The 21,137-nt window shown below is 35.3% G+C and overlaps 1 protein-coding gene and 1 pseudogene across 5 annotated transcripts in view; both read left to right on the top strand.

Moving 5' to 3' along the window:
- The window catches only part of BAZ2B (bromodomain adjacent to zinc finger domain 2B), a 310,475-nt gene that overhangs the window by 150,961 nt on the left and 138,377 nt on the right, over positions 1-21,137 (top strand). For 3 of the 4 annotated variants that reach the window (XM_025405437.1, XM_025405434.1, XM_025405436.1), the window contains exon 4: positions 18,498-18,686. The exons of the other annotated variant lie outside the window; for it this stretch is intronic. In XM_025405437.1, the coding sequence (XP_025261222.1) occupies positions 18,498-18,686 (189 nt within the window). The remainder of the gene's footprint in view (positions 1-18,497; positions 18,687-21,137) is intronic. 4 annotated transcript variants of the gene reach the window in all.
- LOC112636412 lies at positions 9,185-10,167 on the top strand (annotated as a pseudogene). The gene is made up of 2 exons (XR_003122177.1): positions 9,185-9,201; positions 9,300-10,167. The product of XR_003122177.1 is annotated as an F-actin-capping protein subunit alpha-1 pseudogene (transcript).

The raw sequence follows: 21,137 nt of genomic DNA, 5'->3' as shown, positions 1-21,137 counted from the left end.
ACCAATGTCACCTTTCTATCCTCATCTCACTCAACCTCAGCAGAATTTGACATAGCTGATCACTCTCTTCTTGAAAATCTTTCCTTTTAGCTTCCATTATACCACTCATAGTTTTTCTCCAAATTTTTTTATACAACTCCTTCTTAAGTTTTTTTTTTTTCCCCCAGATTCTTGTACTCATAAATGTTGCATTTTCTAAGCCTTGATTCTGAGGCGTGTTATCTCTTGTATTTTTGTTTAAATACACCTGTAGGAAGACTCTGCCCAGACTTTCTCTCTGAGCTCCTGAACATATACATTTTACATAGATATTTCATAGGCATCTCAAACTTAACAGATTTAACATATCCAAAAACCAAACTTTTGGTTTTCTCCCAAAACCTGTTTCCTTCACATTCTCTATCATAAAATGATACCACAATTCATCCAGTAGCTTAAGCCATAAAGATAGTGATCTCTGGATTTATCTATTTCTCTTTCACCCTCACATCTAAAGTCTGTTGATTCTACCTTCAAAATAAAGCTTGAGTCTCTACACTTCTTTCTGTCTCCACTACCACTACCCTAGTCTATTCTGAAATTTCTCATCTGCATCATTGCAGTTCTTTCTAACTGGCTTCCCCACTTCTATGCTTGCCCTGCTTTTATCTGTTCCTCTCAGAACAGAGTGAAGCTGCATATGCAAACCCTCCTTTTAGTTTCTTTATTTTGGTGTGATTTATGTACAATATAATTCACCATTTTAAATGTATACTTTAATGAATTTTGACAAGTGTATATACTCATGTAACCTCCAGGCTGTAGGACAATTTTATTACTCTAGGAAGTTGCCTTGTATCTTTTTGAAGTTAAATTCCTCCCTCCATCCCCGCCCTGGCAATTACTGAGACAGTTCCCTTCTATTCATTGTTTGCTGAGAGTTTTTTATTATGAATTGGTATTAAATATTGTCACATGCATTTTCTGCGCTTATTGAAATGATCATACGGCTTTTCCCTTTTAACTTGCTATTTTGGCAGACTATGTTGATTAGTTTTTTATAGTTAAGCCAATCTTGCATTTCAAGGATTAAACTCACTTGGTAATGATGGGTTATCCCTTCAAAATACTGTTGGTCATGCTTGAAGCAAGTCTAGAAATAAAGCACTGTTGAATTCGATTTGCTAAAATTTTCTTAAGGAATTTTGCACCCGTGTTCATGAGGGTTATTGGTCTATAGTTTTCTTGCAGTTAATTTGTTGGAAATGAGTGGGTAAGATTCCTGCCTCTCTTGTGTTTTTCAAAGAATATAGAATTGATATTATTTTTTCTCTAAATGTTTGGTAGAATTCACTGGTGAAACATCTGGGCCTGGAGAGCTTTGGTTGTTTAAGTTGTTGTTGTTGTTATTGTAAGATACTAAATCATGAGTTCGCCTTTTAGAATGTAGATATAGGCTGGGCGTGGTGACTCACGCCTGTAATCCCAGCACTCTGGGAGGCTGAGGCAGGCAGATCACTTGAGGTCAGGAGTTCGAGACCAGCCTGGTCAACATGATGAAACCCTGTCTCTACCAAAAAATGTATTAAAAACTTAGCCAGGCATGGTGGCGGGCACCTGTAATCCCAGCTACTCGAGAGGCTGAGGCAGGGGAATCGCCTGAACCTGGGAGGTGGAGGTTGCATTGAGCCGAGATTGTGTCACTGCACTCCAGCCTGAGCGACAGAGCAAGACTGGGTCTCAAAAATAAATAAATAAATACATACATACATACATACATAAAATAGTAAAAAATGTAGGTATAGAACAATTCAGGATATCTTTTTCTCCTTGAATGAACTTTGGTTGGTGTCTTTCAAGGAATTTGTTCATTTCATCTACATCATTAAATGTATGGACCCAAAGTTGTTCCAGATATTACCTCATTCTTTTTATGTCTGTATAATTGCTAGAGATGTTTTTTCTTAATCGTTGATATGCATAACTTATGTCTTTTTTTAGTGACTAGAGGTTTTTCAATTTTACCGATTTTTTTTAAGAACAAGCTTTTGGTTTCATTGAGTTTTCTCAATTTTCTGTTTTTTTTCTCTCATTAATTATTTCCTTGTGTTTTCCTATGGGTATTATTTTCTCTTCTTTTTCCTTCCTCTTTTTTTTTGAGACAGAGTCTCGAACTATCGCCTGGGCTGAGTGCAATGGCGCAATCTCAGCTCACTGCAACCTCTGCCTCCCGGGTTCAAGTGATTCTCCTGCCTCAGCTTCCCGAATAGATGCAATTACAGGCACCCACCGCCACCACGCCCAGCTAATTTTTTTAATTTTTAGTAGAGATGAGGGTTTCACTATGTTGGCCATGCTGGTCTTGAACTCCTGACCTTGTGAACCACCCGCCTTGGCCTCCCACAGTGTTGGGATTACAGGCGTGAGCCACAGCACCAGGCCTTTTCTTGTTTTCTAGAGGGAAGCTTAAATTGTTTCTTTAGCACCTTTGTCCTTTTCTTATATATGTATTTAATGCAATGAATTTCCCTTGTAATTGCTGCTGTAGCTGCAGCACATAAGTTTTATGTGTCATTTTCTTACCATTCCAGTAAAAATATTTTCTAGTTTCCTGTGTTAATTCTTCTTTGGCTGATGGGGAGTTTAGAAGTCATTAACATTTAGTCTTTAAAATCGATATCCATTTTAGTTTTACTGTGGTTAGAAAATGTACTGATAATATTTGTGCTATGATTCTTTTGACTTCCTACTTCTGCTTTTTCGTAGTAGACTTCTCTGGGTCTCCTCTGTACCTGTGAAAATTCTTGATTGGCAAAGTATTTAGGCAGAGATAGGTCTCCTTTCCTCTGTGTTTCTTTATTGGGTTTTGTTTTTGCTGTTGGTGGTGGTGGATTTTTTTTTTTCTTCTAAGATTACCCCCTAATCTCCAGTTGCTCTGCCAGTTTGGGGCTCAGTGCTGTGACACTTCATACTTCCTACTGCCTGAGATAATCATGATGAGGGAGTGCACTTAATAAATAAATACATCAAACCCAACAGATCTGCTGTATATAGCTCTGCTTTTCAAGAGTAGATTTATCTTCATTCTCTGCCAGCTAGTTTGTGCTGACCCTGGAGTGCTTTTTTATTCATCCACCGTATACTTGCAGCTAGGCATTTGGATATTAATTAAATTGAATTTGGGTCTCATACTTTCTGTGGTTTGCTCACTACCAAGATTTCCCCTTTACATCTCAAGATGCTGCCTTAGTTCTGAATTCTGACCTCTTGCACCTTTAGTTGATAAGCCTGCTGTTTTTTATATTTGACCATCATTTGTACTTACAACTATGTGGTTTAGGCAGCATTATCAGACCAGAAAGCTACAAAGTCGTACTTTTTACTTCTTGTTAACCATTTTTCCAGACTAAACTCTCCTCTGCCTTCCTTCTGCTTTTGGATGCTTTCCAGTATCTTCCGGGTTTTTTTTTTTTTTTAGCCCAATTTTAGTAATTATCCTCTGTGGAGGATTCATATGACCACCTCACTCCTCCACCATTACCAGCAGTTGTCTCCAATGCCAAAATAAATCACTTACTTTAAAAACATTTTTTACCTAAGACACTACAGATGTGTGGCATGTGATCCAACCTAGCCAATCCAAATATCATCTTTCCTAGACAAGAATGATTGATTAAGGAATGGACACAACATAAGTCAATTAATCAAAGCAAAGAGATTCCATTCTGGGATTTTTCTTGGTGCTGGGGGAGGAAAAATACCTCCCCTTGCACTGGCACCTGCAGCTTCCTGCTCCAGAAACCTGGGAGGAAAGGCCCATCTGAGGAGGTAGAACCAGAAGAGGAGAAATTAGGTCTTGGTAAAATGTTCAGTCTAGCTTCTTCATCTATAAAATGAGCCTTTCCCAAAAGCTTTTGAGTTATGTGAGTCATTAGATTAACTTTTTCACCTAGCCATATCGAGCTGGATGTTTTGTACTTACAATTTAATTTTTACATAAGGCTCTACACTCTCCATGACCTAATCTTGCCTGCCTTCTCAAATTTATTTGGTACTGTTCTCATTCTGAACCCTTATCTTTCAGCCTCCCTGACCTTTTACTTCTTCAGATACAAAACATTATTTCCCAACTCAGAATTTCAAATATGCTCTCCCTCTGTCTGGAAGGTCTTCATAAAGCTGATTCTTCCTCATGCTTTGTCTCAGGTTAGATGTCCTGAGATATTATAATAATTAATTTGATGTGTCCACTTGACTAGCTCATGGGTGCTCAGGTGAAACATTATTTCTGGGTGTGTCTGTAAGGGTGTTTAGCAGTTGAATCAGTAGAGTGAGTAGAGCACATTGTCCTCCCCAGTGCAGTGTGGGCATCATCTAATCCATTGAGGACCTGCAGAGAAGAAAAAAAAAGGAGGAAGAGAGAAGTAGTTCTATTTGCCTGACTGGTTGATCTAGGACATCAGTCTTCTCCCATGGCTGGGACTTACACCATCAGCCCTTTGGTTCTCAGAATTATACCACCAGCTTTCCTGGGTCAGCCTCCATAATCTCAATTCCTTATAATCATATGTAATAAATCATATGTAAAAAACAGAACCTGTTGGTTCTGTTTTCTGAAGAATCTTGACTAATACAGACCTTAATTAGACCTCTAATTATAGTGTCTAGGTAATTGCTGCACCTATCATTTCTTCCATAGCACTCTTCACAATTTATAATTAGACATTTGGTGGTGTTTTACTTATTTGTCAATTCTTCTACATTTAAAGAGCAAGGACTTTATCCATTTTACCAATATGTATCCAGTCAGTGCCTGGCACAAAATATATAATAATAAGAAACAATTATTGAAGAAAGGAAGGGAAGGAGAGATGAATTTGCAGGACTAAGACTTAAAACTTAAACGATAATTAACTCTGATTAATAAGTTTTCTGAGCTGTGCTGTGCATTGCTCTGGTAATATCAAGTAACTATGCAGATTTTAGTTAAGGGTGGGCATCATAAGCTACAGGATAAGGAATTTAAAAGATCAGTTTAGATTACTGAAGAGGCAATGTATGAAAAGCAAACCTGAGGCCGGGCGCAGTGGCTCAGCCTGTAATCCCAGCACTTTGGGAGGCTGACGTGGGCAGATCATGAGGTCAGGAGATCGAGACCGTCCTGGCTAACATCATGAAACTCCATCTCTACTAAAAATACAAAAAATTAGCCGGGCGTGGTGGCAGGTGCCTGTAGTCCCAGCTACTCAGGAGGCTGAGGCAGGAGAATGGCATGAACCCAGGAAGTGGAGCTTGCAGTGAGCCGAGATTGCACCACTGCACTCCAGCCTGGGTGACAAAGCAAGACTCCATCTCAAAAAAAAAACAAAAACCTGGAAGTCAAAAGTTATGGTTTAACTAGAACTTAACAGACAGCCAAGACTTAAGTTTATACTTAGTAGGGAATCATCAGGGAATGAGACAGGCCTGTCCTTGGTGGTTTGTGGATAAAGCCAAAGTTTCTTTGAGTATTTATGTTATACTCTGAACTATTACAACATGATTTTCTTTTTTAGTTGATGTGTTAATGTTGTAGGCATCTATAAATCCTAAATAAAGGCTCTTGGATTTTCTTTCTTTTCTTTTCTTTTCTTTTTTTTTTTTTTTTTTGAGACAGGGTCTCACTCTGTTGTCCAGGCTGGAGTGCAGTGGTGTGATCTCAGCTCACTGCAACCTCCGCCTCCTGGGTTCAAGTGATTCTCTCACCTCAGCCTCCCAAGTAGCTGGGTGCGTGCCACCATGCCTGAATAATTTTTGCATTTTTGGTAGAGACAGGGTTTCACCATGTTGGCCAGGTTGGTCTTGAACTCCTGACCTCAAATGATCCGCCCACCTCGGCCTCCCAAAATACTGGGATTACAGGCGTAAGCCATCGCGCCTGTTCAGGCTGTTGAATTTTCAACTGTCTAGCCTTTTTTTGCAGTGGGGTTTATTTAATGAAAGATTAATGAAAGTATTTTTGGACTATTACTTTACTTCACTTTTTAGTAGAACTTTGTAGTTTTAATTTGGGATTTTAGTAGTAGGTTACTTGAGAAAGGTAATGTGTTCAAGTCAATTAAGTTCTCTTAAAAAAAATAAAGAAAATGTTATAGGTTAAATTGTATCCTCCCCCTCAAAAGACATAGGTTAGAGTCTTAATCCCTTAGTACTTCAGAATGTGACCTTACTTGGTTATAGATACCTTACAGAGCTAATCAAGTTAAAATGAAATCATTAGGTTGGGCCCTAATCCAATGCATATCCAGTATTTCTATCAAAGGAGAAATGTAGACACAGAGACATGCACAGCAAGAAGCACATGTGAAGGCACAGGAAGAATACCCAAGGTTATAAGAAACTAGGAGAGAATCATGGAACCCATCTTTCCTAGTGCCTTCAGAAGGAACATGGCCTTATTGACACCTTGATTTCAGACTTCTAACCTCCAGCACCATGAGACAATACATTTCTGTTGTTCTAAGTCACACAGTTGTGGTACTTTGTTATGGCAGCTCTAGCAAATTAATACACCCAGTCTGTACTTTCAAAGCTAATTGTAATAATTTATGTTCATTATGGGAAAACTAAGACTTTCTTATTTATTGAAACATAAGATGAACAAGATTTAGAATAAGGTAAGTAAAGTAAAACAAGAATTATATTATTTTTAGTTTTTTCTGTTTCCTTACTAGAAGTACAGCTATATTTGAATATAGAAACGTATATAAAATATTCCATATTTTTAGCGTTTTAATCTATGAACTCTAATTTTTTTCATTAGATCCAACAAAAATTATCACAAAAGAGGAACTGTCCTTATCTTTTAAGAATAGTCATTTGCCTGAGTATTGATGCATCATTTCTTGAACAAGGCTTGTTCAGCATGTTTGATGTTATTAAATGGCAGCTTTCGTTCCCAAAGTTAACACGGCTCCCAGTGACTTGTTTTCTAATAAAAATGCTGTTTTAGAAGAAAATGGTAATTTTACAGTGGCAAATCCTAGCAGATACCAGCTTAACCAAGTGATCAAAGTTAATGTCACCAGCACTACATAGTAACATTATGGGCCCTAGATATATTGCTCTGAGAAGGGCACATTGACCATCTTTTCTAATAATGCATCACCTCTTCTAATCATGAGAACACATCAGACAAACTCAATCAGAGGGACATCTTACAAAATACCTCTGACCAGTGCACTTCAGTGTATTATAGTCATACCAAACAAGACTGAGGAAATATCACAGACTACAAAATTAGGGAAACACAACACCTAAATGTAATATGAGATGCTGGATTGGATCTTGGGATAGAGAAGTAACATTGGTGGGAAAACTGATTAAATCTGAATAAATTCTTTATTCTAATTAGTTAATCAAAGTTAATTTCTTAGTTTGGAAAGTTGTTCTTTAGTCATGTAAGATGTTAACATGAGGAGAAGTAAGGTTGGACAGAGAGTATATAGGAACTCTGTGTACTATTTTTGCAACTCTTGTGAGTCAAAATAATCTCAAAATAACTGCTTAAAAATAAAAATAGGCTGGGCACAGTGGCTCACACCTGTAATCCCAGTACTTTGGGAGGCCAAGGCGGGCAGATCACGAGGTCAGGAGTTCGAGATCGGACTGGTCAACGTGGTGAAACCCTGTCTCTACTAAAAATACAAAAATTAGCTAGGCGTGGTGGTGGGCGCCTGTAATCCCAGCTCCTCGGGAGGCTGAGGCAGGAGAATTGTTTGAAAACGGGAGGTGGAGGTTGCAGTGAGCCGAGATCGCACCATTGCACTCCAGCCTGGGTGACAGGGCGAGACTGTGTCTCAAAAATAAAAATAAAACCCAATCTGAATAGACATTTCTCAAAAGACATACAAATGGCCAGCAGATATATGAAAAAACGCTCAACATCACTAATCGTTAGGGAGATGCAAATTAAAATCACAATAAGATATCATCTCACACCTGTCAGATTGGCTTTTATCAAATAGACAAAAGACAAGTATTGGCAAGGATGTGGAGAAAAGGGAACCCTTGTACACTGTTAATGGGGATGTAAATTAGTACAGCCTTTATAGAAAATAGTATGGAGGTTCCTCAAAAAACTAAAAATAGAATTACTGTATGATCCAGCCATCCTGTTTGTGGGATTTACCCAAAGGACTTGAAAACAGTTTGTCAAAGAGATGTCTGCACTTCCACGTTCATTGCAGAACCATTAACAATAGACACGTTAAGGAATCAACCCAAGTGTTCATCAACAGATGAATGTATTTTTTTTTAATCTGGTATGTACACAATGGAATACTATTTGGCCTTGAAAAAGAAAGAAATTTTCTTATTTGCAACATCGTGGATGGAATCAGAGAACATTATGCTAAGTGAAATAAGATAAATCAGGCACAGAAACACAAAATACTGCATGTCTCACATGTGAAATCTAAAACCATTGAACTCAGAAACAGAGAGTAGAATGGTGGTTACAAAGGCTGAGGGATGGCCAGGCGCAGTGGCTCACACCTGTGATCCTAGCACTTTGGGAGGCCGAGGCTGGCAGATCACAAGGTCAGGAGATCCAGACCATCCTGGCCAACATGGTGAAATCCTGTCTCTACTAAAAATACAAAAATTAGCTGAGCATGGTGGTGTGTGCCTTTAGTCCCGGCTACTCGGGAGGCTGAGGCAGGAGAATCGCTTGAACCTGGGAGGCAGAGGTTGCAGTGAGCTGAGATCACGCCACAGCACTGTGGCCTGGCAACAGAGCGAGACTCCGTCTCAATAAAAAAAGAAAAAAGAAAGAAAAACAAAGACTGAGGGATGGGAGGAATGGGAAGATGATGATCAAAGGGTACAAAATCTCAGACAGGAGAAATTTTATTTTCTCTTTTTTGAGTTCTATTGCATAGTGTGGTGAATATTCAAAATAGCTAAGAGAGTAAATTTCAAGTGTTCACACCACAAAAAGTTAAGTATTTGAGGTGATGGCTGTGTTAATTACCTTGATTAAATTATTCTACATTGTATTCAGAGGTTATAATATCACTTTGTACCCTATAAATTTATGTCATTATAAATTTTCAATTTATAATTAAGAAAAAACACTTGGGGCCAGATTAGCATCAGAAGTGATTTTTTAAATATTTACAAGATACAATACATTTCATATAGTGTATGGCATTTCATATAGTGTATGGCATTTCATATAGTGTAAGATAAATAAAAGCTATTTATATCTTAGAAAAAAAAAGACCTTGCTTCCATTCCATGCATCTTTTTAAGTGTTAAAATATAAATGTTGAGAACAGCGCAAGATGGCCAACTTCATTGTGTTGTGTGTTGGATGAGGAGAAGGTACGCATAGCTGCTGAATTCATCACTCATGCACCCCCAGGGGAATTTAATGAAGTATTCAGTGATGTTCGGCTACTACGTAATAATGACAACCTCCTCAGGGAAAGGGCAGAACATGCATTTGCTCATTACAACGTGAATCAGTTCACACCTGTGAAGATAGAAGGATATGAAGATCAGGTCTTAATTACAGAGCATGGTGACCTGGGCAATAGCAGAGTTTTAGATCCAAGAAACAAATTTTCCTTTAAATTTGATCACTTACAGAAAGAAGCAAGTGACCCCCAGCCAGAACAAGTAGATGGAGGTCTGAAGTCTTGGAGATAATCCTGTGACAGTGCTTTAAGAGCCTGTGTGAAAGACCATTATTCCAACTGCTTCTGTACTGTTTATGCTAAAACTATCGATGGGCAACAGACTATTATTGCGTGTATTGAAAGCCACCAGAGTCAGCCTAAAAACTTATGGAATGGTCGTTGGAGATCAGAGTGGAAGTTGACCATCACACCACCTATAGGCCAGGTGGTTGGAGTGCTTAAGATTCAGGTTCACTATTATGAAGATGGCAATGTTCAGTTGGTTAGTCATAAAGATATACATGATTCACTAACTGTTTCAAATGACACACAAACTGCCAAGGAGTTTATTAAAATCATAGAGAATGCAGAAAATGAGCGTCAGACAGCAATTAGTGAAAACTATCAAACAATGTCAGATACCACATTCAAGGTCTTGCGCCGGCAGCTTCCAGGTACCCGCACCAAAATCGATTAGAACAAGATACTCAGCTACAACATTGCCAAAGAAATGCAGAATGCCTAAAGGCTGAATGTAGGATTCTTCACTATGTGGAAAGACAAGGATTCAACGTGTGGTCATATGATAAATAAGTGATTTATAAACAAGAGTGCTATTTTGCTAGAGCTTTTAAAGTTAACCAGTTTTCTAGCCTCATGGAATACTGTTGAACCTATAAGCATTGTCTTGATTCTTTTGTGTTCTCTGCCTTGCAATTTTCTATTATTGCTATATCCAAGTGTAAGTCTTTTTTTTTTTTTTTTTTTTTGGTTAATTCTGGCACATTTTATGTTGGAGAGAGAGATCTATCCTAGAGACATTTTACTGTTGAAAAAAGTTTCCTAGCCATGAAGCCCTGCTGCTGATTTAGACAAGGTATTATGGTCATTACTTTCTACCCCATCCTTCCAAGCACTTCTGGTACTTCAGTGGTTTTCACTGATCCACCAGCACCTAAAGAGGCTATACTACAATCTATAGCTAAATGGAAGACACGTTCATCCTTCTCCCTCTGACTGCTTTGATCATCATTTATTGCATCTCAGAACTGTAATTTTCGAAAGTTTGGATTGGGACTTTTCAGGTTCTTTTTGGAGGGCAAAGGAAGTGTCAGCTTCTCGGGAACTTGTTTTTAAATCCAAAGACTTGAACCACGTTCCCTGCACATGAACATGTTTGCTTTTATCCCTTCTCTCATTGTCTCCTTTCCATCTTAGTGCCATTGTAGTTATAGACATCTGCATTTTTAGAAGAGTTTTACCCATTTATTTTTTTAAACAGTCAAGAACTACTGAAATACTGTGGATATAGAGTATAAAACTTGAAAAATGCAGATGTTGAGGGAATAATAGGTATCTTGTGCTTTAGTACTTTATGGCAGGATTGCACTATAAGCAAATGAATTAAACAGCTATGTAATCATAAACAAAAACTAAAAATGAACCAAAATGAAAAGGATAAATTCCAGGCAGTATCTTTCTATTGTAACCTGTTATTTAAGTAAATGCTAGTGATTTCTTCTAAATAGGATGTAAAACTTACTTCAAATTACTCTTCCTCAGTCCTGCCTTTCAAGAACTCAAGTGTAACTGTGATAAAATAACCTGTTCCAGGTATATTGGCAGGTATGTGTGTAATCTCAGAATACACAGATGACATAGATATAATATAACAACTGATAATGGTGGATTCATTTACATTGTTTATCGTTCTATGACCCGGCCTTAAGGGAAGGTCAGTTTTTAAAAGAAACAAGTAGTGTCTTCCTGTCTATCTCCAGATACAGGTTTAAAAAAAAAAAGTGTTTGTGCTTTAGTTTTGTTTTTGCTCAGTAATATAGTCAAGCAACAGTTTGTTTCCAAGTGACCCATTGAGCTGCGTATGCATTTTTGTTTATTTCAAATAAAATATATTTGTATTATTTGTCATTCATACTATCCATCCATACCACACTATCTTCTGTATCAGGTAGTCTAATAGAAATATACCTGTTTTGTTCTAAAAAAAAAAAAAAAAAAAAAAAAGGTTAACTAGCTCAAAACATTTTGAGAATTCAAGAGTGAAATGAGAATTACTTGGAGAGAAATGTTTTGTCACCAGTAACTGTAGACTTCTTTCTGTTCTTTAATCAAAATTCAGGTTTACAAAATTTGGACATTTTGAGTTCAGAAATGTTTAAATATTAATATACTGAAGAATTTTAATGTGTGAGCCAGTAATTTGAATATTGCTTTGATTTACAGTAATTTTGATGATGTTCATTTTGGTATTACACTCACTTATTACTGATATTAACTAAAGTCCTCATAACAACTTTATTTGAATATACTACCATTTTTAATGAATAGCCATACTTTGCAAGATGTATATTAGAGCCTGATTTTGTAATGTTGTAAATTTATACTTACCATTTTAAGGAACTAGAGACAAAATTTGAAGACAAGATATAACAATTTTGTGTAGCATTGAAAGATTAAAAGACATTTTTAGCACACAAAAAAACATAAAGTTATGTCATAGTAAGCAATTTTCTTGACTTTTAAAAAGATTGAGTGCTTTAACATACTTAGTTCTTACAATTATTTTGTTTTATTTACTTTCTGGACTTTTCCTTAGTGATGGGAGATTTTGTTCACTGGTAGTTTAGATTCAAAGCATTAGTTCAGTACAATTTCAGGTAGAAAACCTTAATGAATTATTCATTAATACCAATAAAGACATTTGTAGTTACCATGCCTTGTTACTGCCACACACCAGCATTTGTGTACTGATTTCAATCACTTTTATATGTAGTGATTTGATTTGGCCAGTAGAATTTGAAAAGCTTTGCTGAAAAGTATTCGGCTCATTATAATCTGAGAACATAGGCATTGCAGATGTATATTAATTTTTATTATGTAAAATGTATACAGTTACCTCTCAAAATAGAAACTAAAATAATATTTATATTCATAATATTGAAACTATGTTTCAATGTTAATATCTGCAAAAAAATTGTGATCTTCTAAAAATATTGTTTTATGATATAATTCATCAGCTTGCAAATGTTTTCTCTGAGCAGAACTCAAATGTTTTCTCTGAGCAGAACTCAGAAGTTTTCATCAAGACAGGTTTTATTTGTGAGCAATAAATCTGTTGATATTAAGTACATTAATATGAGAAACATTTGCTTTTCTAAAAGTGGAACATTGTAATATCCAGATAATTTTGTTTTGTACTCATAAGGTTAATAGAGCCTATTTGACTTGAGTTGTATTTTGTTTTGTGGAATAAAGTATCTTTCTCCTTTTTTATTAATACTGAATATGCTTTGTTTTAAATGTAATTATAGGATTGACTGAGCCATCATCAGTCTATGATCAAAATTTTCCTTGTGAACAGTAGTTTGAAATGTTAAGATGGTTGTAGACTAAGGTTATTTTTCTGGCAATGGACCAAGGGTGTAAACAAAACAGCAATCCCTGCTGTATAAAAAGATTAAAGCCACAAAAGAGACATCATTCTGAATACCCAGTGAGCTTTTACTAACCTTGTGAGTGACTTTTGCAATTGGAGCAAAGTGGCATGTTATATTTTAATCATTTAAAGAATAATTCCTGCTTATTCTAGCCTTTTAAAAGAAAAGTGAAACAAAGAATTGAAAACTATTGTTGTGGAGATACCTAAACAGGTACTATGAAGTGTTGTCTCTGCCAACTGATAGCAGTTTGCTTTGTGCAATGTTTTGTAAAGAGTAAAAATGGTTAAGACATGGCTATTTCCTTCATAACTTTTATACCCTAGTAGTGGTATGATAAAGGACAAATGGCCAATAATCTATCATGAACAAGGAAAGGAGGCCCCAAACATATCTGTCTGGAGACTCAGGAATACTTCTTGAGCAACAGGTTTTTGAAATAGTAAAGAATATAATTATAAAGGGTAGAAATCAAAGAGCATGTTATACAGGCTTTGGAGGTTCTCAAGTGGAAGAAATAATGTGACCAAAAATACAGCAATGAGAAACAGTTTACTAGATACTTACTGTGTTTCAGATTATTGGAAATCCTGAGCTAAATAAGATTCAGTTTTTGCCTCAAAGATCTAAAATCCTGGCTTATAATTCATTTGCATAGAGGTGATAGTTTAAACATTATAAGCATGTGAAATATTGAAGGGGAACGCATAAGAGAAGGAAAGAGACAGCTGGACAAAATCTTTAGGAATACTTTACATTTAGTGGGAAAAAAGCAAAAGAAAATCCAATCAAGGAGATAGTATTATTGAAAGATGTACAGTTAAGAAGAGGATCAAGAGGATTCCATGACCTAAATCTTAAGGATGATAATGGGTTTTGAAAAGAAAGGACCAGGCGCAGTGGCTCACACCTGTAATCCCAGCACTTTGGGAGACCGAGACGAGCGGATCACGAGGTCAGGAGTTTGAGACTAGCCTGGCCAACGTGGTGAAACGCTGTCTCTACTGCAAATACAAAAAAAATTAGCTGGACATAGTGGCACACAGCTGAAATCCCAGCTACTCGGGAGACTGAGGCAGGAGAATCACTTGAACCCGGAGGCAGAGGTTGCAGTGAGCTGAGATTGTGCCACTGCACTCCAGTCTGGGTGACAGAGTGAGACTCCATGTCAAAAAAATAATAATATGAAAGACGCAATCAGGAATGCCAGACATAAGAGGTTGAGAATGAAAGATTAGAGGGATCTAGTGATTAGGAAAACTTCCATTTTACAGACCAAGTGGCAGGGAGGCTTGGGGCTTGGCACAAATGATGAAACATTCTGAGAAGTGAGGAGGAAGTAGACATAGCAGGTATAAGACTTTTCCTTTAAGGTTAACACAGGAGAGATATTGATGGTATTTAGAGGGAAAGAGACAGATAAGGTCAAGGAGTGGCCCTGGGAGAGGCTAAAGGTCATGTTGAGAAATAAGGGAATGGAAATGTGAAAATTGTGGTTCAAGGGTGAAACTTTAAGAGTTTAAGATCCTGGAGGTGGTAGGATTTTGTGTGATGAAATCCAACATGTGACCTAAATGGAATCAAGGAGGAATAAAGGGCCAGTGGTAATGTTAACAAATTAGGACGAGGGGTTAAGGAAATAAGGCAAAGGAATCTAGGAACCATAACTGCAAGTTTGCATAAAGACTCAAGACAACTTTTTGTTATGATTGAAAGCCTTTGGAATGAGTCCCATGGATAGGCCTCTTCTACTTTAAATGAGTAGTGAATTAATTCATTTAAAAAATTTTATTTTATGTTTGTTATATACTAGACATTGTTTTAGGTGTTTGGGTTGTATTACTGAGTCCTGTATGTGACCGTACCAATTTGTAATATTGAAATATTAACAAACTTGTTTTATACATTATGGTATAAAAATGGTCTTGCACTGTTTAAATTATGCTGAAAACATGAGTTCCTTGAGGTCAGAGATTGTCTTACTCATCCTTGTAGGCCAGTTACTTAAGCAGAGCACCTGATATTTAATAGGTATGTTCACGAAGTGTTTGAATTTCAGAAACTGTTAAATAACAGAATAATTCTGTAAGATTTTTACACGGAATTACTATCTGTGTTTTGTAAAAGGTGGAAGAAAAGCTATTAAAATTATATATATATAGCATTACAGAACTTTTTAATGAGAAAGATTACTTTTTAAAAAATATCACTGAGTTCTCAATTCTTGCTATAAAGGCAAAATATAGTAAAATTGTGAAATGTATTCTTAAATTATTTCCCTTCTGTAGTATAACTTCTCCCACATGAAACAGAGGAAGTCTTTTACTTGGGTATTTTTTTAATGCATGGTATTACTACAATCATGTTAAGTGATCTTAGTATATTTCACTAAATACAAAGGTGAGTCTTTTTCTCACCAGCAAAGAATGGACCTGTAGGATTCAGTCGTCACTAAGGGTGCTTTCCATGCTTTGAACTATTTTAACCAAGAATTTTAGAAGAAAGAATTAGGAAGTAGAGTTGAAGTAGCCTTGATCTGAATGCCCACCTCTGCATTCTTGCCAGGCATGGATGTCATTCTTGTGTACAGATTTATATTTTTTTTTCATTGGAATCTGTGATGTATACAGCTCATTTTGCTGAAACTTTCTACTCAGTTGCTTCCAGATGCCATTCCTTTTAGAGTTAAAAAAGAACTTTTTGTTGGCAAATTATGTATCATTGGTTCTTAATTGTTGCTGCAAGAGTGGTAACTTCATTTACTTATTGCTTATGTTTTCTGCTTGTGAGACTACAAAGTTTAGCTTGTTTGCTTCTTCCCAATAATGAAATTAATGCTGTAACTATGCGTCTAAGAATGCTGCTTACTACCAATTATGTATTACTTATTATTTATTACTACCAATTATTTATTACTACCAATTATTACCAATTATTTATTACAACTAATTGTAATTACAATTAGTTATTACAGAAGTGTTTCTATCAGTTTCTAATCCTTGGCAATTTCAATTATTCTGGATTTTTATAATATTTAATATAGCTTTTGTAGTTTTGAGGTTACTTCCCTCAAATTTCTTTGTATTAAATCACGACTAAATACATATAATTGATATAATTTAGGAATTGTTATTTGTAAAACATAAATTACAGATGACTCCAAATTCTCCAAAACTGCAATGTTCAGTTCAACTTGCTTACCACACTAATTGATGGAGAAAGAAAAGAACTGATCATAGTATGTTTATAAATAAAACATTTAAGTACATTTGAGTCAGGAAGTTGAATTGATTGGTGAGAACCAGAGATTTTGTGTGTAATAACAAATGAAAGTAAAAACTGGCTTTTACAGTTACAAGCTCATTTTTTTGAGAAACTAGCTGGGTTTCTGAGAAGTTACCAGAAAAAAAAAAAAAAACTTAACACAATATTTCTGGTAGCTTATCACTGGTCTTACAGATAGTGACATTTGGGTAGCCTTTTTTGGCAGTAGCATACTCTGTTTTATTTTGACTCATCTTCAGTTCTAATGCAGTCCACTCTGATACACAGAAGAACCAATTCAACAAAAACAATGATTAGCTGATTTAGAAAAGGCACCCAAGTTTATGCCCTTTCCTTGTCCTCTTACCTCACAGTTTCCTTGTGGGCCTTCCTTGTAAAGATATGAGGATTTTCCCTGTGAAATCTAGTTACTGCTTTGTTGTAGTGGGAGCACTATCCTGATTCAGAACTTTTTTCTTAAATAGCCTGATACAAAACATACTTAATGCAATTTATTTAAATCTTATTTTTAAAAGTCATTCAGATCTTCCTGTTTCAGTAAAGAATATAGCATTATTTTAATAAACAGTATAGGTTTTATATCAGACTTTGGAGGGTACACGCTGACCGTTTTTTAGGACTACCCCTTGGTTTTCAGGAAGCAAGAAAGCCAAGGGAAGAGATTTGGTTGATAACTAAATAATAACAATAAGTATACTATTTTTAACTTACATTTATAAATTTCATACATACTATATTAAAACTAATTAAATTGCAGTGCAGAGTCAGGACTGATATAATATAAACAAGAGATAATAAGGAAGCTTTATTGTAATTTTACACAGAGCACAATACTGTTCACACAGTAAATTCTTAAGATAACCTAGAGTATTCTATTATCACAAGACAGGGTACCTTAATTATTTCCTGGAAGTAAAGGGAGGATTTCCAAGTATTAGAAAATTTTTCTGCCAAATTCCTACAAAGTATGAAAAATAAGTCATGTTTTTTATCATACAACATTCCAACCTGGAGTTGTAACACTTACTATTAGATTTTCTTCAGATTAAAAATAGAATTAAAAAGTCAGACTCATTTGAATTGAACATTGTCTTACTCTGAGAAAGTTAAAAATGATATTTATATTGATAACCACTTGTGAATTCATTTAGAAATATCTTTGTAAATTTATTAAGTACTTATGTTGTCTTGTGCATTGTTTTGTTAGACTAGAATATATTCCCTTTTTGGTATCAAGATACTCTTCTTACCTAAGAAGTACAGTCATACACTGCATAATGACATTTTAGTCAATGCCTGACCACATATTTGACAATAGCCCCCTAAGATTATAATGCCATATTTTTACTGTACCTTTCTTAGGTTGAGATATGTCTAGATATACAAATATTTACCATTGTGTTATAGCTGCCTAAAGTATTCAGTTCAGTAATATCCTGAACAGGTTTGTAGCCTAGGAGCAATAGACTGTATCCTATAGCCTAGGTGTGTAGTAGACTGTACCACCTAGGTTGTGTAACTACACTGTACAATGTTTGCACGATGACAGAATCACCTAACAATGCATTTCTTAGAATGTATCCCCGTCATTAAACAACTCATGACTGTATAGAGAACAGAGCTTCAACTCTGGCTCATTGAAACTGGGATCCCCTTGCTTAGAGTGTATAATAATTTGAGTATTGACCTGGTGACAGATCCTGTACTTATTTCAGTGGCTTTCCACCTTAGATTAATAGGATGTTTTTTATTTCCCTTCTTATGAGTAAAATATATTGATAATATATTAATGTATATATATTAAGAGAAAATTGGCCTCACTTCCTCAGGTCAGACAGTTTTAATTAGTGAAAATTATTTACTTAAAACATCGGTTCTCAAATCTCAAATTCAAAGTAAGTAAAGTTATACCATTCATTTTAATGATTTTCAGCATGCCTTCATGTTTCTAGAAACATTTCATAGGGTTTGAAGAGTAGAAAATGCAGCAGGAAAAAGGTAAAACAAAATGTAATAGGTAAATTATTATAAATTTTAACTACAAACACTGAAATCAGATAAATCTCATCTGTTTTTTATAGTACAACTTTAAGTGTGTTTTTTTCCCTCCCAGGACATTTATTCAGAACAGCTGGGGATCAACCGTTTAACCTGTCCACAGTGTCGAGTGCCTTCCCAATGGTCAGCCACCCAGTCTTTGGTCTACATTCAGCCAGCTCAGGGCATTCAGAATTTGGTGGTTTGGGGACACTTGGTACACCCACAGCCTTAGCCGCACATCCCCAACTAGCATCTTTTCCAGGTAAACATCTGTTACAAACAGTGTTCAAGGAAAGGAGGAAAGCTTGAGAATGTTCAAGCAGTAATTTGTCTATTGAATAAAAGGAATAGTCTAATGCCTGGTATATTTAAAACTTTGGTATAAGAATTGGCTCAATCCTATTTATCATGTGCAAAAAATTAAACACCCTACGTGTGTTAAGTGGCAGAGCAGTTAATTAGATATCCAGGTATTTAACTAGAGAAATAAGTGTCTGTCACAGGACAGAGTAATTCAGGCAAGTTTTTCTCATGTTTTTTGTTGAAGTACAATATACAGAAAAGTATACATATTATAAATGTAGAGTTAAATGAATTTTCCTCAGCCTTATTTGATTTTTTAAAAAATTATTTAGTGTGAAACTGAAGTTGTTTTTATGAGTATTTTTACACCCCTATTTCAAGTTCTCACTTTTCTTCACCATAAGGAAAATGAGCTAGACTCTCACCTTTCTTTATTTTTCTGGTTTTTGTTTGTTTTGTTTTGTTTTTTTCTGAAATGGAATCTTGCTCTGTTGCCCAGGCTAGAGTGCAGTGGTACAATCTCAGCTCACTGCAACCTCTTCCTCCTAGGTTCAAGCAATTCTCCTGTCTCAGCGTCCCGAGTAGCTGGGATTACAGCCACGCACCACCATGTCTGGCTAATTTTTGTATTTTTAGTAGAGACGGGGTTTCGCCATGTTGGCCAGGCTGGTCTTGAACTCCTGATCTCAAGTGATCCGCCCGCCTCAGCCTCTCAGAGTGCTGGAATTACAGGTGTGAGCCACTGTGCCCAGCCTGTTTTTCTGTATTTGATCAAAACAACTAGAGAGTTGTACCACTTACATGGCAAGAGGACCAGTATTATCCAAAATTCTATAGATTATGAGGATTTAGTAGTTCAGTAAGACATCAGTTAATTAAAACTTTAGACAGACATGCTTTAATTTGTTATATTATCTTGAAAGCTTAAATTTGAATGTGTTTTCTATAGATTAATTTGACTTTAATAAATTTTAGTAAGGTCTGCATGTATTAGTGTATGTAAAATAACTTAAAACATTATAGCATAATTCTAGAGACAAATAGGCCTGAATTTAAATCTGGCTTTGTTATTTCATAGCTGTGTGACTTTGAACAAATTATCTGACCTCTTAGCATCAGTTTTCTCATCTGAAAAATGAGGATCATAATAATAGTACCTGACTTACAGGGTTCTTGTGAGGATTAAAGGAGTTAAGTCATATTTAGTGCCGAGTACAGTATCTGGTGCACATAATTAGTCCATAATTGGTAACTATCATTATTTTATTTTGCCTACTTTAATGGTTAATAATTTATCAAATGCTTTCTTAAAAGGAAAGAAGTGTTTTTAAAATAATATGTAGAAAGGATAGATGGTTAAATGTATATTTCAAGTACTATTTCTTGAGTCATATTACTTCTTTAATTCAGTTGACTGGGAAGCAGAGATGCTGAGGAGGAGTATTGTGAGTAGGCAGTTAAAGAAGTCTTAAACCAAGTTTTAACATTTCCTTCAAAAATATTAATAGGAATTTAGTCAGTTTCTAGCATGGTTGCTTAGCAAGATAAGCATTCCATAGATATTTACTGAAATATAAGTATCTGAATTTACTGAATAAATATCAAAATAAATAGCAATATAGATAGTGATATCTTAAATATTTTTATTGCTTTATCATGGCTTATTACACTGTTGCTTTTGAACATTTCTAAACCACAATGTAAATACTATATTATTAAAATCAAATATCTTTTGTACTAGAATGATGGTTAACACATTTAAAAAATTACTCATCTGGATTTCAATAATGTTGATACTTCTGTATAGAAAAAAATTTGATAGCTTCCTCAGCCAAAATAAATTATTCACTTTTTCATTAAATGCACAAAATTCTTTGGGCATCTACTATGCTCTGCACACAAGGCCAAAAACAGAAGAATAAACATAATATATTATATTTTATGTTGCTTACAGTTTTTAGGAGATAGATAAACAGACAATTGCAAGACAGAATCTTTAGTGATAAAAGTATGCCTAGATGAGCATACTTTTTGCCAGATGGGCATAGATTATGCCTAGTTTTCAAAGATTCATTTTGTTTAATTTACAGTTTCGTACAGTAACTTAAATATAAATTTTCTATAATTGGCTTTATTCAGAAGGGTGACCAAATTGCCAGACTTTTAAATCACCCAGTAAATAAATAAGAACAAAACAGGAAGATATCACTAGGAATTTTTAATGAGGAATAATTTATTTTTACATTTTATGTAGTTTCTAAAATATGCATTTCAAATTAAATCAATAAATGTAAAATTATTTAATGGATATTAGCATAATAAAATTATTTCCATTTTATATTGAAATAGTATTTCATGGTAATTTTTAAAATATTTGTAATTTTTTTGGTAATTAATTTTAATATTAAAT

The sequence above is a fragment of the Theropithecus gelada genome, chromosome 12 (assembly GCF_003255815.1).
Source record: "Theropithecus gelada isolate Dixy chromosome 12, Tgel_1.0, whole genome shotgun sequence".
Lineage (NCBI taxonomy): Eukaryota > Metazoa > Chordata > Mammalia > Primates > Cercopithecidae > Theropithecus > Theropithecus gelada.
This window is presented reverse-complemented; position numbering and strand designations above follow the sequence as displayed.